The sequence below is a fragment of the Salvelinus sp. IW2-2015 genome, linkage group LG7 (assembly GCF_002910315.2).
Source record: "Salvelinus sp. IW2-2015 linkage group LG7, ASM291031v2, whole genome shotgun sequence".
Taxonomy (NCBI): domain Eukaryota; kingdom Metazoa; phylum Chordata; class Actinopteri; order Salmoniformes; family Salmonidae; genus Salvelinus; species Salvelinus sp. IW2-2015.
In genome coordinates, this window is record NC_036847.1 from 4,838,643 (window position 1) to 4,856,612 (window position 17,970).

The 17,970-nt window shown below is 42.0% G+C and overlaps 1 protein-coding gene across 1 annotated transcript; it reads left to right on the top strand.

Annotated features, from left to right (window-relative positions):
* Positions 1 to 4,418: 4,418 nt before the first annotated feature.
* LOC111966228 (translocating chain-associated membrane protein 1-like 1) lies at positions 4,419 to 9,833 on the top strand. The gene is made up of 11 exons (XM_023990702.3): positions 4,419 to 4,638; positions 5,076 to 5,136; positions 5,271 to 5,389; positions 5,698 to 5,814; positions 5,924 to 5,982; positions 6,619 to 6,703; positions 6,917 to 6,987; positions 8,204 to 8,308; positions 8,746 to 8,889; positions 9,035 to 9,195; positions 9,286 to 9,833. Exons 1-11 carry the CDS (start codon positions 4,519 to 4,521, stop codon positions 9,351 to 9,353), a joined length of 1,110 nt encoding a protein of 369 aa, XP_023846470.1. The 5' UTR covers positions 4,419 to 4,518; the 3' UTR covers positions 9,354 to 9,833.
* The last annotated feature ends 8,137 nt before the right edge of the window (positions 9,834 to 17,970 follow it).

The following is a 17,970-nucleotide window of genomic DNA, read 5'->3' on the forward strand; positions in this document are numbered from 1 at the left end:
CAAAGATACTGGTCTGATGTTCTGCAAGAAATTGAAAAGATCCTAGGGGTTGATCTAGAATTGGACCCAGTTTCTTTACTGTTGGGTCTCCCTAGTAGGCATGTTACTTCTGTGGGTAAGAGGAGGCTTTACAACATCCTTACCTTTGCAGCAAGGAAAAACATCCTTTTACAGTGGATTAGTGAGAAGGTTCCTTCTATTAAAGATTGGCATAAGATACTATTTGAATGGGTGCCTCTGGGATATCTGACATGTACATTGCATTCTAAAACAGATCAGTTCTACAAAGTATGGGAACCCTATCTAAATTACCTAGAACCTGAGGTATCAGCTATTATGCTGCAAGGATTCTCTTAGAATGGTGGTGATCTATTTATTTCAGAATTACACTGTACGTTCCATGTGTGGAACCTAACTTCTTAGTTTAAACTGAGCTTTTGTTTAATTTCTGTTTGTAAGTTTGTTTAAAATGTATGTATTGAGAGACGCAATGATAGGGATGGGGTGAGAGAAGCGGGGAGAGGAAAGTGGTGTGCGTGTGTGTATGTATGTATGTGTATGTATATGCGCATGTGTTGAAAATCCCAAATTGTTTGCATAGTCAACTTACACACAGCCCTGACACACACACATGCCACCAGGGGTCTTTTCACAGTCCCCAAATCCAGAACAAATTTAAGAAAGCGTACAGTATTATATAGGGCTGTAACGGCTGTTGGAAGGAGAGAACCAAGGTGCAGCGTGGTACGTGTCCATATTTATTAAATGAACACTGAWATAACAAAAATAACAAAGAATAACGACCGAAACAGTTCTGGCTGGTGCAGACACACAACAACCCACAAAACACAGGTGGGATGAGGCTACCTAAGTATGGTTCTCAATCAGAGACAACGATAGACAGCTGCCTCTGATTGAGAACCACACTCGGCCAAACACAGAAATATAAAACATAGAACAAAAACATAGAATGCCCACCCCAACTCACGCCTTGTCCAAACCAAAAATAGAGACATAACAAAGGAACTAAGGTCAGGGCATGACAAGGGCCCTTATTGCATGGAACTTCCTTCCATCTCATATCGCTCAAATAAACAGCAAACTTGATTTTTTTTAAACAGATGAAGCAAYACCTCACGGCACAATGGCTCTCCCCTATTTGACCTAGATAGTTTGTGTGTATGCATTGATATGTAGGCTATGTGTGCCTTTAACATTTTTTTTATGTAGTTCTGTCCTTGATCTATTCTTGTCATTCTGTATTATGTTTCATGTTTTGTGTGGACCCCAGGAAGAGTAGCTGCTGCTTTTGCAACAGCTAATGGGTATCCTAATAAAATACCCCAAAATATCAGAGTGGTGATGAAATCAGTGTAGGACACAATGATTTGAAGAGAATAACTTGATGGTCCTACTTAAATTCACCTTCTTAGATACAGTATTCAACCATAGCAGTTACTCAACTGTAGCATTGATTGTTAAGAGGTTCCTTTGTCTTCAAGCTCGTGTTGTGTTTTCGGGGTCGCGACTATCTTAGCCCACACTGCAGCTGTGGTCCATTTTAGTCAGTWATGTTAATTCTTAACTCAAATGCTTTATACCCTCGGGTAAAAATGGGTGCGTTTACATCAGGCTAACACGCTCTCTGGGTTCCCTGGGGCGTGGCTAGTTACGATGCAGGGTATCACAATTTACTATGATCTCGTTAGAGAACTGAAATCACAATCTTATTTTCACAAAAACATTCTCTTTATCCTGGATATTTTCCACACAACATAAAGTATGTAAACATGATATACACAGTATGAAAACTCTTCAAGTTACAATGTAACTAAAGTTTTCGTTATAACATCTTCATGTAACTTTTAATAACGTCACAAAATAGGCATCATTCCCAATATTCGGATGTTCAAATATATTGTCCCAGTGTCCTTGGTTGATGTTGTAGTTTTGGGCAGAAAACTCTTCATAAGACACAAAGACATTCTGATCACCCAAACTAGGCCCCAAAAAGAATCGTCTGCCTCCTATGGTTTCCGATCGACGTGAGGTGTCATGAAACCCCCACATCCATCCCTCTCCACCTCTGTGGGAGAACGAGAGCTCTGTAGAGCTGATCCACTGTCACTTGATCTTTTGGATCCTCACAGGAGAGTCATGACAGTGTTTTGTTTTTCCAACTGATATTCAACTTAACAACAATAAATGTATGTATTGTTTTGGAAATCATATAAAATGCTGGTTAGTATAGAGTCCTTACATGACCCGACTCTATAAGTCAATATGTAATTCATATACAGTAATTATATTTTGCTTCGTAGAAGCCTAGTGGTTAGAGCGTTGGGCCAGTAACTGAAAGTAACCGAAAGGTTGCTAGATCGAATCCCCGAGCTGACAWGGTACAAATCTGTCGTTCTGCCCCTGAACAAGGCAGTTAACCCACTGTTCCTAGGCCGTCATTGTAAATAAGAAATTGTTCTTAACTGACTTGCCTAGTAAAATAAAAAATAATTCAGTCCCCCATGAAATAACACCATACATGGACCCTACTGAGTATTCTCAACCACACTTCTACCTACACTACCGGTCAAACGTTTTAGAACACCTATTTATTCAAGGGTTTTTCTTAATTTTTTACTATTTTCTACATTGTAGAATAATACTGAAGACATCAAAACTATGAAATAACACATATGGAATTATGTAGTAACCAATAAGTGTTAATCAAATCCAAATATATTTGATATTTTAGGTTCTTTAAATAGCCACCCTTTGACTTCATGACAGCTTTGCACACTCCTGGCATTCTCTCAACCAGCTTTACCTGGAATGCTTTTCCAACAGTCTTGAAGGAGTTCCCACATATGCTGAGCACTTGTTGGCTGCTTTTCCTTCACTCTGCGGTCCAACTCATCCCAAACCATCTCAATTTGGTTGAGGCCGGGGATTGTGGAGGCCAGGTCATCTGCACTCCATAACTCTCCTTCTGTTGAAATAGCCCTTACACAGCCTGGAGGTGTGTTGGGTCATTGTCCTATTGAAAAACAAATGATAGTCCCACTAAGCCCAAACCAGATGGGATGGCGTATCGCTGCAGAATGCTGTGGTAGCCATGCTGGTTAAGTGTGCCTTGAATTCTAAATAAATCACAAACAGTGTCACYAGCAAAGCACACCCACACTATAACACCTTCTCCTCCATGCTTTACGGTGGAAATACACATGCGGAGATCATCCGTTCACCCACACCKTGTCTCACAACGACATGGCGGTTGAAACCAAAAATCTCAAATTTGGACTCCAGACCAAAGGACAAATATCCACCGGTCTAATGTCCATTGCTCATGTTTCTTAACCCAAGCAAGTCTCTTCTTATTATTGGTGTCCTTTTGTAGTGGTTTATTTGTTTAACWTTTTTTTTTGTTTACTACATCAAATCAAATTGTATTGGTCACATACACATGGTTAGCAGATGTTATTGTGAGTGTAGTGAAATGCTTATGCTTCTAGATCCGACAGTGCAGCAGTATCKAACAGGTAATATSTAACAAATTCCACAACAAAACCCAATACACACAATCTAGTAAAGGAATGGGATAAGAATATATAAGTATAAAATATATGGATGAGCAGTGACAGAGCGGCTAAGATGCAATAGATAGTAAAGAATAGATAGTGAAGGATACAATACACATTATATACATATGAGATGAGTAATGCGAGATGTGTAAATATTCTTAAAGTGGCATTATTAAAGTGACTAGTGTTCCARTTATTAAAGTGGCCAATGATATCAAGTCTGTAGATAGGGGTGGCTGTTTAACAATCTGATGGCCTTGAGATAGAAGCTGTTTTCATCTCTTTTTCTGTTTTTCATGATTCCACGTGTGTTATTTCATAGTTTTGATGTCTTCACTATTATTATAGAATGTAGAAAGTAGTAAAAAAACWGAAGAAAAACCCTTGAATGAGTGAGTGTTCTAAATATATAGATTCTACAGAACCTACTGATTTGAGTATTCCCAACCCCACTTTTACCTCTGCACATAGAATAGTTGTTTCTCTAAACATTGAACATATTCTTTTTCGATAGTGGTCTTAAAAAATGTTTTTAGAAGCATATTTGTAATTGTTTTCGTAAATTCTTCCCTACATTTGCTTATAAGCACAATACAAATGGACATGGATTAAAATGTAATACAGATTCTTGATTGACTTATCCACCTTGCCGTTTTCAATTGCGGGCTTTTATTTTGACGGTTTCTTCATTACCATACATAATAGACGTCAGCATTTGTGCAGCTGGCAAAAATGCTGGTGGWCGTTTAACTGGCTTAGGAACAAATTGCGTGTGTGTTTGGTACATCTTTTGTCGTTTCTTAGCTAACACATGACCTGCAATTTACCCAGTGTACTGGCAGTGGTGGAGGTGGCAAAAGAGGATAGTTTGCGTCCGAGTGCAAGCGGTGCGGCGAGTGACTGAAGTGCGGCAGGGAGTGAGAGCTGTATCGGTCAGGCCATGGGTTTCCGAAAGAAGAACAAGAGCCCGGCGGTGCTGAGCCACGAGTTCGTGATCCAGAATCACGCTGACATGGTTTCGTGTGTGGCTATGGTCATTCTCCTCGGCCTGATGTTCGAGGTACAATGTTCAATCCTGGGATGTATGCTGTTAGTTAGCTTAGGTAGGGCAAATAACTAGGTAGCTAGCTAAAGAAAAAGCATCGTCTATGATGACGAGGGGGCTGGGCGCAAGCGTTTCCCTTCTCATGTGTCACTGATTGCACACGGGGGGGGGGGGCACTGTTCAAGCTAGTGGCTGCCTGGTCAGCTAGCGTTTCACACAACCTAGTTCGCGATCTAATATTGCCAAATGGATTGCTAGCCAGTTAGCTTTGAAATCTATCCATATTACAGCAAAAGACGGGAATTGTTTACAGTAACCACCCAACCTCTGCCTAACACGTACATTTGTGTCAGGAAGAACCACCCTTGTTACAGACTGCAGTGTCAATACCATTTTGCTACATGAGAATTGCATGCACATCATTGCTTCCCATCTTATATCCTTTATTATAGGTGACAGCGAAGTTTGCCATCATGTTCATCACTGTCCAGTACAATGTGACTCAAAGTCTCGGTAAGTTTACACTTGTCTTTGTATCTATTTTTAAAACAAGATAATTGACCTCCATTACATTATTTAGTACTTGTGTCCAATACCTTGTATTTGAAGCCTTGGGCCATGTTTTTTTGTTCTTTGTGTGTTATCAGATGAGAGGGCTGAGCCAGTGAACCTGTACCAGTACGGTCCTAAAGACATGGCCACTGTGTTCTTCTACCTACTCATCGCTGTCATACTCCACGCCTTAATACAGGAATACATTCTTGATGTGAGTGGCTATGCACACAGACCCTGTGTGTSTGTGACCTGAGCGAGAAAGCGGGACCTCTGTATAGGTCCTTGCTCTACAGAACACATGCGTCACTGTGTATGCGAGAGTGTCTCCCCCCCCCTCTTCTTTTCCATCTCTCTGTGTGAGTCATAAAATAAGGTCTGGCCTTCTTTCTCTCTCTTCAGTCTTCTCATTCTCACCCTCTTAGCCAGTCAAATAGCATCCCCACGTCCACTACACARCCCACAACAAATGATCACTGACACGTTTCCCAGCTTCTCATGTCCTATTCTCTCTGATTTCAGAAAATGAATAGGCGGTTGCATCTGTCAAAAACCAAACACAGCAAGTTCAATGAATCGGGACAGCTTGCTGCCTTCTACTTGGTCTCCTTCATCTGGGGCTGCAGCATCTTAACAGCGGTAAAAAGGCCAACGAAGCACTGCCAGGGAACATGATGTGACAAGACGAGCACTCCGTCCCGTTGTATTTGTTCTTTGGCTCACGCCKTCTCTTCTTTTCATCTGTTAGGAGGAATTTGCAACAAATCCTACTTTCCTATGGGAGGGCTATCCACACACCCACATGGTGTAAGTAAGGATTTGTACATTCATTTTACACCTTCAGCTCACTTGTTCATTATTTCAACAATATGTCAGTAGGACAGGGTAAGAACTCTCATCACTACTTGTTCTGTGTGTTCTTGTTTAGAGTTACCAAGCATTCTTGAACACAAGTTTTCTGGGAAGGCTCGGCTGTTTTTGAGTTGGCACATCGGCCAGGCCTTGCTTTCCCAGGGTGCATTGCAGCCCCAGTATTGCGTGTGGGAGTACACTTCTGCTGTAATGGGCTGCCTCATCAAATCCATGTTAGATGTCAGGTTCCCCTGAAATATTTATTAAGATTGTGATGTTTTACTCAAGCCAGGTGTCTCTCGTCCCATCCTTTCCAGATTTGTCATTGTGTTACGAGGCATCTTATTTCTATGCATTTTAATTTGGGGAAATGGAATAAGCAGGTATGCATAGATTGTGAACTRAATATTTTCTCCCAAATTACATTTTTATTATTGATGGACTTTAATGTACCACCAAATAACATGTTTGTAAAAAGCTTGTAACGGGATTGAAGTTATCATGGTTAAACCTTCCAATCATATCCACTCCCTCCCTACATTGATAGATCTGATCTCTCCCTCTGCCTGCCTGTAAATCTGTCCTCTGCAGGTTTCAGGTGAAGTTCTTCTACATTTGCCAAGTGGCCTACTGGCTCCACGCCCTTCCTGAGCTGTACTTCCAGAAAGTGCGAAAGGTAAGTGTCCAYGAACGCACCATGGGTTAGGTCCTAAGGATGACCCATCTGTTATTTTAAACATGGATGGATATGTCTTGTTACACTGTAATTGTSTTACGTCTTGTGACTAATTCCCCAATGTTTCAATATGTATACGGTTCGTATTCTTTATTCTCATCTTACACTGATACAGCAGTCATTAATAAAGGCCCTGTCCTGCTTGTTTCTCAGGAGGACATTCCCCGCCAGCTCTATTACATTTGCCTTTACGTCTTCCACATCACCGGTGCCTACGTYTTAAAGTGAGTGTCTTTTTAGTGACGTGGTTAGATGAGAGGATCGATGGACTTTTAGAGTGGAGCTGCCGTTCGGAAGTTTTTCTGTTTGCACTTATAATTAGCCTATATTCCATGTCCTTGAGTGAGCCGTTCCAAATAATTGAATGAAGCAGCAGAACCTCTTTTCAATCCGAGAAAAGGGTTTGGTATGGCAGAGGGGTAAACACATTCCATATCTGGGTGTTCCTGTCATTGCAATAAAGTGTGTGTGTGTGAGYAGCTGTGGATATTCCCTTATCGCCTCGTGACTGTGTGTGAGGTGGCCTGGTTTAGTGTGATGGGACTATGCAGACAACAAGGGAGGTATTCAAACTATGCCAGAGTGATACCGCAGTTAAAACAATCCCGTTATGTAATATATCCAGAAGAGAGTTTGTGTGCTGGGTGGGGGAGATGGGTGGGGTCAGTTGTAAGCATTTCCTTACTTTATCCTCAAAATACAGGCGGTCTTTTAAACTTACTACACACAGGTCATGTCTGACAAACTAATTTGTTCTGTGAAAGAGGCCTCGGAAAGATTTTAGTAATATCAGACGGTAGAATCATCAGTAGTACCTCAACTGGTTTAGCTCACTTCTGAACCTTGGCCCAATATTATGTAATGGTCCTCTGTCGTCTCTCCTTCAAGACCGCTGGTCTGGAAGACGGGGTAAAGGCAGCACAGGGCATTCATTTGATTCTAGTGCACCACACATCTGTTCCTGGTCACCGGGCATGACCGACGGGAGTCTAGGGAAGGAAGGAGGTCGTTTAAGACCATTTGCAAATCGCTTCAATGTGACGTATCCTGTTYCCCTGTTGGGGCTGGCTGACTTGTCTCCCATGTCCTCAATCGGCCTCAGGGTTGACATTTTCGCTAGTGTAGCAGCACTCGCAGTGGTGCCGTTCTTACCAAATAAAACCACTGCGATATTTCTAATAGATCGGACACCTACTACTGTACAATATTGGAGTACCGCAGCTTATAATTGCATGCATCAGTTATAGGCTGTTATGGTAGATATGCATAAATCATTGCTACCATTGGGGTGTCTTTAAAAGACAGTGCTTCCTGCTGCAAATGTGAATAATATTGAGTATTTCAGTGCTGTTAATCCCTGGACCTAAAAAATGGCATCTGAAGTTCTGATATGTTTCACCTGGTGCTGTGCTGACTTCCTGTTTCCTGTGTGTTCACTAGCCTCCACCGGCTGGGCCTGGTGCTGCTTGTACCTCACTCCCTGGTGGAGCTCCTGTTCCACGCCTCGCGCCTGTTCTATTTCAGTGACGAGAACAAGCAGAAGGGGTATGGATTGTACACTGGCAGTAAAATCTGCATACAAGGTTTTGGAATTTAGTTTGAATTATCACCATCCTTCAGCAACTCACTTGTGTGATCCAATGGGAGCTTTTCCTTCTATGTCTGTGTCTACTGATTTTGGTCTGAATAACTTGGTAGTGTTGGTGTCTTACATCAGGGTTTACCAAACTCTGTCCTGGGGCCACCCCTGGGTGCACGCCTAGTTTTTTTTTTTACCCTAGCACTACACAGCTGACTCCAATAACAAACTTCTCATCAAGATTTGATTATTTTAATCCACTGGTGTAGTGCTAGGGCAAAAAACAAAACTTGCACCAGGATAAAGTTTGGGGAAACCTGTCTTACATGATCCCGTAGAAGATGTCACTGCTATTGCCGTGGTGACTTGTAAACCCCCCCCCCCTCTGATTCTCCTTTCCCAGTTTCACTTTGTGGGCGCTGCTTTTCGTCATCGCACGCCTCGTCACCCTCACCCTTTCCGTACTGACATTCGGCTTCGGACTKCCCCGTGCAGAGAACCAGGGATTCTCACTGGCGGAGGGAAACTTTAATGTGCTCACCGTTAGGCAAGTCATGTTCCTTAAGGTCACTTTTTAATTTGCCCCCTCTCCCCTTCTGATTGGGGCCTTGAGCAAGTTAGAACTTTTCCTCTATMTAAAAGAATAGAAAGCCTGCTCATGGCTGGTCCTCATGTTTCCTTCCCTGTCTCAGGATGACATGCCTGGCTGCCATTTGCCTCACCCAGRCCTGGATGATGTGGAAGTTCATCAACTTTCAGCTGAAGAAGTGGAGGGAACACAGCCAGAGCCAGGCTTCCAAGGTGAAGGCTATCAGCCCAAAGAGCAAGCCCCACAAGAAGGACCCAGCCCGGGGTGAGTCCCCCACCGCTGCCCACTCTAAACACCCACCTCCAGCCATTTGTAACTCTGTTTCTGACATGTTGTTMTTTTTTGTTTTGCTAGGAGGTTCTGCCAACGGTGTGCTGAAGTCTGATGACAAGACATCACCTCGGGCAAGAAAAGTCTTGTAGAGATGGAGGGAGAGAACTAAGTGAGGGGGCTGCTCTCAATGTGACACTTTTCACCACTTAAAAAGTGAACTTACTGTTCGCCAAAACAGCGCACAAAGAAACCGTAACTTAACCATCTCTTGAGTTAGAACTGTTAAAAACTAGGTTCAATGTTTTGATGGCCTGATAAGTTTGTGTTCAGTCGTTCTTTCTCAGGGTGTACTGTAGGTCGGGCATGGTCGACTGGTTTAAACGCTTGAACTGGATAGATTGGGCTAAAAGTGTCCCTTTTGGAGGTCAAACAAGCACTGTTCAATTTGCATTGCAAGAGTGCATKTCAGGATTCATGTTCTCAACCGAACATGTAAAAGAAAGCGTGGGGAAACGTTGGGCATAAAGTTTAGCCTTTTACCTGGCCGTTGGTTTCAATTGAATAGGGACCTCACCATTAACTCCTAAAAGGTGTCTGTTTACTGCCTGTATTGTTACCTGCCTTTTTGCCATATGAAACCTGGGCTATTATGGGATTGAGGGCACTGTTAGTCATTAGTAGCCCCATCTTCTGACTCAACTGGCCTTCATCCAGGAATCTGTACTGCTGACGGGCGACACTGTCTTTATCCATGCAGAACTAGATCTCTTGAGCAAATGATGCATTCGTGTAAGAGTAGGATTTGTGCAGGAGTTCAGGTGAGGTTTGTGTGTTTCAGTTCAGGATTTCGATCCGTGATAACAACGGCAATCCTTTATGCGCTCAAGTTATTGTTAAGCTTCAAGGGTCATGGCTAGGTTTTGACGTGCTGTCATGTTTGAGTTTGCATATCTCAGAAGCATTGTGGCCTTTTTTCACATCCGCTGGTAGAGTTTTGAGTTATTTATTTCAGTCGTATCTTGTTTATTTTTATATCATGCTTTGGCAACTCTCTAACCAGCATAGACGAGGTACAAAGTGAAACGCTTTGTCTCAGTGCTCAACCCAAATGATACAATACTCCTTTAAGTGTCCTTAAAATGTCAGTGGCGCGAGCTGTGAAATTCTCCTTGGGTTTCCTTTTCTGTTTGTCTTTTTTATATCGGGGTATATGATGGCAGGCAGCTGCCTCCGGAAACACCCACCTATTATACTGTACTTCCCATTCTCAGATGGGAGAGGTGCGTGTTTGAGCCTTTGTGCGTTGTTACCTGTGGTTATGCTTCTGTTGCGTCCGTGAGGAAGTGAATGCTCCGCATGAGTCATGCTTTCGTCTTGGTGGGGGGAGAAAAAGGTGTTGCCCTTGTGGCATTATAGAATGCGACATAACCAGTTTATAGACTCCCCTCGTTTCCTTTTGAAATCCTCTACCTTGTTTCCATTTCACCCTTTTTGTTCATTTACAAAAGGCCTTTGTAACGAAGACGATGAGTGACAACTGAGTATATTTTATATAAAGTTAGTTGTTGGATGCTTACAACCTCTGGCCCTTAACCCTGTCCTGTATGAAAGAGATTCTGTGACTTCTGTTTGCCAAATTTGGGGTGACTGGGGGCTTCTTRCTCCACCTTTCCAGTGATTTGGACATTTTGCCTTTGGACACTTATGTCCTACTGTAGACCCAATGCTGTTGCCACCAATGGGCCAGGTTACCAGTCCTGCTATGGTGAACCAGTGTGCCTGATCTCAACTCTGCTTCGCCAACTTCTCTGACTAGTGTTATAGTTGGCTGAAGCATATACTGGTCTGGGACCAGTAGGTTGCATATATATATATTTTGGCAGAAAGTACATAAGTCGTAACTAGTTTAGTCCTCATAACGCKCTATCTTAAGTTGAGTGTGGAGGACTTGTGTTCTGTTATGTGGCAATGTCTCTGAGGAGGAAAGGTGGAGCAGAGGACTTTTTACACCAGTCTGTACTTTACTGTATCTGATGTTTAAAATCTACATGAATCTAACGCTACACTTTACTAAAAATAGTCAGATTTTTTTTTTTAAAGCTATTTTTGTATATTCGAAGAACTTAAAAGTTCACCAATATTCAGCACACATATGAATATCTGAGTATTATTTTGCATCCATGTTGGCATGTTTTTATACATCAAAAGACAACGCTTTCTCCCCTTTCTAAGTCAGGGTTCACATTTCACCTTCACTATCGTAGTCTATTTCATAGACTAGGATGTGTATATATTGAGTAGAGTAAATAAGAACCATTCTGCCATAAGATGATGCTCAGAAAGCACTATATGGAAACTGTACTGTAATTTTATTGTATTCTACTGTAGTTTTATTGTATTCTACTGTAGTTTTATTGTATTCTACTGTAATTGCTATCTGCTGTCCAGTAGCAAAGCTACTGTTTGATCAGCAAGGATCCTGATATGTTTGTTTTTATTGTTCTAAGGTGTATTTAAATCAGTTGGTCGTCCTACTCTTACACTAGCCTGATCCCAGACCTGTGCTTTAGCCAGCTCCTCTGCTAGCATGACAACCATAGTCAGAGATGTTGACTAGGATATTTAGTATCTGATCAAGGACCAGGCTATTGCTGACCCTGTAAAACAACACATTTCACTTCACCTAGCTGATGTGTGGYACTAAAATATCTAACTATATACGACACTTTGGTGAAGTGATAATTACAATAAAGGAAAGATGAGCGTTTTGCCCTTCATCCATTCCTTTTATGAATTGATTTGATGTCATGATGCACTGTGTGAGGGGCCGAGTAACTGSAGTTTCTCTATCCAGGTTAGGACACATGCTAACCCTCTCTGAGTTGTCTTCTCACTGCTACAACCGCTATTGGAATAWACAGTGTAGTGAAGCATGACACCGATGGATGCCGCTGTGTACTGTCTGCATGTTGGGTTGTAGCACAGTTCTGTAGCCTCGACTGCAATGACCATTTTGATCGCTGGTAAGGTGGCAATGGGCCAACACAATGCAAAGACCCATGCTAATAGTTTATTAGTGTATATCAGCCCTTTAGGTGGCAACAACCATTTGATGCATTTGCAATGGGATGTGTACTCCTTCATAGCAGCCAGGTACACAGAACAAAACAACATGGCTGTGGTTCATACACTGTCCTTGTTTTGTGTCATTTTGCTGCTTGCTTCTAGTTTTTTTTTAAACGTTGTCTCTGAAATTCTCTGGAATGTATTTATGCAAAATCTTGGTATTTCTCAAGTTTTTCTTTGTTTGTACTTTCTTCATGTTTGAATAAAGCCTTTGATTATCCAGAGTGATGCTGTCGCCTTTAGTGGGATTTGTTACGTAAACTAAAGGTTGAAGTGTTTCTACATATGTCGGCGGGGGTGGCAGCAGCAGTCATTTTAAAATACTCATTACTGTATTTGAATGGGGAATGTCTTGTCAGTCGTACAGCAGGGGTTTATGAGACGCCTTTCAACTGATGTTTATTGTTGTCTGCCCTCCTGCTGTTTTTCTCATGTTCAACCTTAGATTGGTGTACCGTCACACTCRTGCTTAATTTTCACTACATGATACCAATTTTAAACTTCTGCAGAAAAGGCTCACGTTTCTATTTTGACTTAATCACAAAAATAATTTCCTTGATTTGCCATCGTCTACTTGGTGGGTCATCAAAACATCAGAGGGAAGCAAGTTTGTGTGTGGCTGTTGGTAGAGAGCATGGCGCTTGCAACACCAGGGTTGTAGGTTCGATTCTCAAGGGGAATTGGAACGGATTGTGTTTTAGATCTCTGAAGATCAAAGGGAAAGTCATTTCACAGACAAACAGGTTGACATTTTGTGAGGACAGAAAGAACAATGAATAAAATACTGCCCGCTTAAAATTTGGATTAGGTTTTGTAATGCTCCTTCTGATTGCAAACGATGTTCGGCAATGGTTCTCATGGTTCTCATTGTTCATGTGTCTTGTTAAATAACAGGTAGCTAGGCAAGTAGCTGYTTTGTAAATGGTGAGCAGAGAATACCAGAAAAATTAGCCATTTGTTTTCAATATGTGAGGGTTACATGTTAAAGTTACATTGAAACTGTATTGTAGCCGTTACAGCATTCAAAGGTTCACTCTGGATTCAAARCTACTTTGGCCTAAATATTTCTGTACCTTTAAATAGTATTAAATGTGTGTATTGTGTTATTGTTAGATATTGTAATAACATGCCTTTACAATCTCCACGCATTACTTCCTTGATCAAACAAAAAGCTACGAAGGAGTTTGCAAAAGCAAGGCTAATGGTTCATCAATAACTAATAGTTAAGCACATTTGAATCTGGAGCCTTCTAATTTTGTCATTTCAAATCAACATTCGAATATTTCATTTCAAATCAACGTTCTAATATGACATTTCATGTACTGTAGGTATAACTATACATTCCCCTACATATTTAATTGGACAGTGAAGTTAACTTTTGTACTCCGAGCATTTTGGATTTTGAGAATCTTTTATGAGGTCGACAGTACACTTTTTATTTGAGGGTATTTTCATACCGACAGAATCTGTCAAAAGTGTGTAAAGCTGTCAAGGCAACGGGTGGCTGCTTTGTTTAACACTTTTTTTGTTTGTTACATGATTCCATATGTTATTTCATAGCTTTTGATGTTTTCACTAATATTCTACAATGTAAAAATCAAGAAAAACTCTTGAATGAGTAGGTGTCCAAACTTTTAACTGTTACTATATGTTTTACCGTTTTGAAATTAAAGCACTTTATGTATCTAGTCCCCCCCATTTTGAAGGTGACATAAGTATTTGGACAAATTCACTTATCGTGTATTCAATTAAGTTTGTGTGCGATCCCATATTCCTAGTACGCAATGACTACATCAAGCTTGTGACTACAAACTCCATGTTGACTCCAATGCTTCCCCCAGTTGTGTCAAGTTGGCTGGATGTCCTGTGGGTGGTGGACCATTCTTGATACACATGGGGAAACTGTTGAGTGTAAAAAAAAACAGCAACTTTGCAGTTCTTGACACACTCAAACCGGTGCGCCTGGCACCTACTACCATACCCCTTTCAAAGTCACTTAAATCTTTTGTCTTGCCCATTCACCCTGTGAATGGCACACACACACAATCCAATGGATTTAACAGTTTATTGATATCAATAAGGGGTCATAGCTTTCACCTGGATTCACCTGGTTAGTCTATCCTATGGAAAGAGCAGGTGTTCTTAATGTTTTSTATACTCAGTGTATATTTGACTGAACAAAGTAAAGACAACACTAGCATTTGTAAGGTCTGTTATTGCTCTGATCTGGAATGTGCAGATGCAAATAAAGCTGTTGACTAAACTTTTGAATTGTGTGGATTTAAGACAGGGTACGTAGGAGTCGATGCAAGACACGAGGAGCGATACATTCAAAATGAAGCACAAATAAGGAATTATACATTACGATTAATACATTTGGTTTTATTTATTCAAATTAGCTAACTTGCTTAGGTCCTTTGCACATAATCATTTTCATTGTGGGTCCATATGAAGTCTTCAGTGTGTGTGCATGTGTATAACTGCAAATAGGTTGGTGTTTGATGATGTACTTTTGAGACAAGTGCACAAGAAAACACACTTTTTCTCAGATCCTCCCCTTTTCCTCTCCATCCTCCCTCATTTCCCCCTGGTATTGAGGCTTCCTGTCTTAACGTGAAAATAATGGTACAATCCTCCTGATTATGGAAAAAGCAGGACTGCAATAAGCATCTTCTACCATTGGCTATATGTCTGCTACACCCGTTGGCCCACAAGAGGGCAATGATGAGTCTCACCTGAGGGACCATTGCAGTCTGCAGGGGGAGAGCTGCAGGCAGCTAGACCTGCATTAATAACTCACCGCTCAGAGAGAGAGAGACACAAACACACACACACACACACAGTCAACCACATACACACAGTTACAGACGCTCTCACACACATTCAACCACAGAAATGCGGAAGCACACACACACACACACTCTCAGACATACAGTCAATATCGTTAGCGTTAAAAGCCACACTACACAGGCGTACGGGGGAGAAATGGATTAAGAAGAACGAGGGCGAGAGACACAGTAGAAACAAACCTCTGCCTCGGTGCTAAAGCATCTCGGTGTGGCTGCTATGTTTCAGAGTGATGGCGATTTTCTCAGTGATCAGACAGCATGATGGATCAGTGGGAACCAGACAATCAGACTGGAGCTCTGCAGGGTCGCCAGGATGACACCAGTTTTCGCACACACACTCTCCATCACACACACCACACCAGGCAGCAGCTATTCAGCTCTTAACAAGGCTCCCAAACCTCTGTGAGTGAGTGTGAGAGTGTGTGAGAGAGAGAGAGACCCAGCGGTAAGGTTTCACAGTGCCCAGAGTGAGGCTTTTATTAGCAAACGGGAAGATATAGGCCAGCGAAAAGTATTTACAAAAAAATCATCAACTGGATCAAAAAGAGCTCTTTCAAACAAAAACCCAGCAGCATGCCAACCTGTTGCCTGTCCCACAAACAATGAGAGGACAGAGTTCTCCACGGAGAACATCTATGTACAGTACATATGCTTCAACCATCACTGCGCTATGAAACACATGCAAATTAGAACATCTGGTCTACTGAAAAGAAGCTGACAATTACATCACACGTGTCCCTGAATATAATGACAAAATGTATACGGCCTATAGAGCCCTGACTCTGTTGGGTGAGTGTGTGTGTGTGGGTTGATTTGTGTAAGAGAGAGGGGAGAGGAAAGAGATGTGGATAGGATACCCTGTCTGTATGTGGCCAGTCTGAGATCAACTCCAGTCTCYTATTGTGCCTGCTGACATGATGCGTGTGTTCATCAATGGGCGTATTGAGTGAATATAGTCATTCACTTGAGGACAGCCTAAGTATCTACTTAATGACTAGCTAATGTCAGAAATGCTTGTGTTCTACAGCACATMACAGTTCAAAGGAGAGGTGAGCATCCTAAATTGTTGCAATGAAACGACTGCTGCGKAATCTACCACTGCCAATTTTGTTAACCTCTGTCTACAGGCCCTGCGACCTGGCCGGTGTTTAAACCAGGAGTCTTATAGGTTGAAGGCAGTTCTGCGTAGAGGTTTGTATTGCCGTTCTCCGTGCATTGAGTTTACAAGGATAACACATGGCAATGGCAGGGCTCTACGCTGACCGTTTTTACAAGGCGCATGTGTGCGCCTCAGTTGAAAAATGTAGGCACACACAAAGGAATGAAAAATATTTGAGATATTAAAGCTAGAATTCTTCAATTTTTTTAGGTGCACTGGTGCTCCTAAATAAAAATGTGAGGTCGCACAGCAAAATATTTAGGCGCATATGCAAGTAAAATGGTCGCACTGTAGTCCTGTACTGTACCACTGTATAATACAGCTTCTGCTTTTGTTGAAATGTTTTGCTCCTACAAATAAAATAGTGTTTGAAATCATTCAGCTTTATTATCAATGATGTTACGCTTTATCTCCTAGAGTGAACGCTTAACAGAGTGATATGTTTTCCATTACAGAATTCACTATATTTATTTGCCGTTTGTGCAGAACCAGCACTTCACGCCAAGGGACCTTTGGGACCAGATCTTCCCGCCTCCGGACCCCCAGAACCAACCCTTCCAGCCATGGGACCCCCGGAACCAACCCTTTCCGCAAGGGGCCAGTCCTTCCCGCAACAGGACCGGCCCTCCCCCCACAGGACCCTGGGACCAGCCCTTCACGCCACGGGACCAGCCCTTCACGCCACGGGACCGACCCTTTCCGCCACGGGACCCCTGGGACCAGCCCTTCCTGCCAGGGGACCAGCCCTTCACGCCACGGGACCCCCGGGACCAGCTCATTCGAGATTGGCACCTCTAGGCAAACCAAAGATCAAATGTCCTATGCAGTTTATGGCTAAACAAAAATGATCTGAATAGGCATCAATATAGAAAGCCACCAGACCCTGCCCCATTTTTACAGGTAAGCCTACACACGTCTTTGAATAATTGTAAGAATTATTGTAATTACAAACATGTACAGTATGCATTGTCCATTGGTAATAGTAACAACCCTTACAATACACTGAATTTGCTATTTGCCCTTCAGATGCAAAAACTTGTCTTGGAGGAGATCTGTTTGGAGTTCGTCCTCTCAGAGGTGGATATTGCCTACCTGACCCTCTCCTTGATATGCAGGGGATTAAGGGTTGTTGTGAGCAGTGGAGAATTTCGAAAGCGGACCCACTTTGCCTGGCTGGACTGTAAGTAGCCAATGCAATTAGTCTGAAATGTAATTTGATATAGACAGTGCATTCGGAAAGTACCGAGTAAAGGGTCTGAATACTTATGTAAATATGATATTTCAGTGTTTTACTTGTAATTCACTTGCAAACATTTCAAAAAAACTGTTTTTGCTTTGTGATTTTGGGGTATTGTGTGTAGATTGATGAGAAAATTCAAGAATTTGAGAAGAGAAGATTCAAGTCATGGGGTCCGAATACTTTCCGAATGCACTGTAGGCACCAATCAACACGTCTCTTGCTATAGTGCTCAGTATTATTCAATGTTTTTAGACAATATCAATAATGACCGTAAAAGAATGTAGAACAGAAACGACATCTGTTTATAGGAAGCCCATGTGGCTCAGGCAGCAGAGCAACAGTGGCATGAACATGTTACGGCACAGTTGATTGATTCAAGAATGGAATTTTCC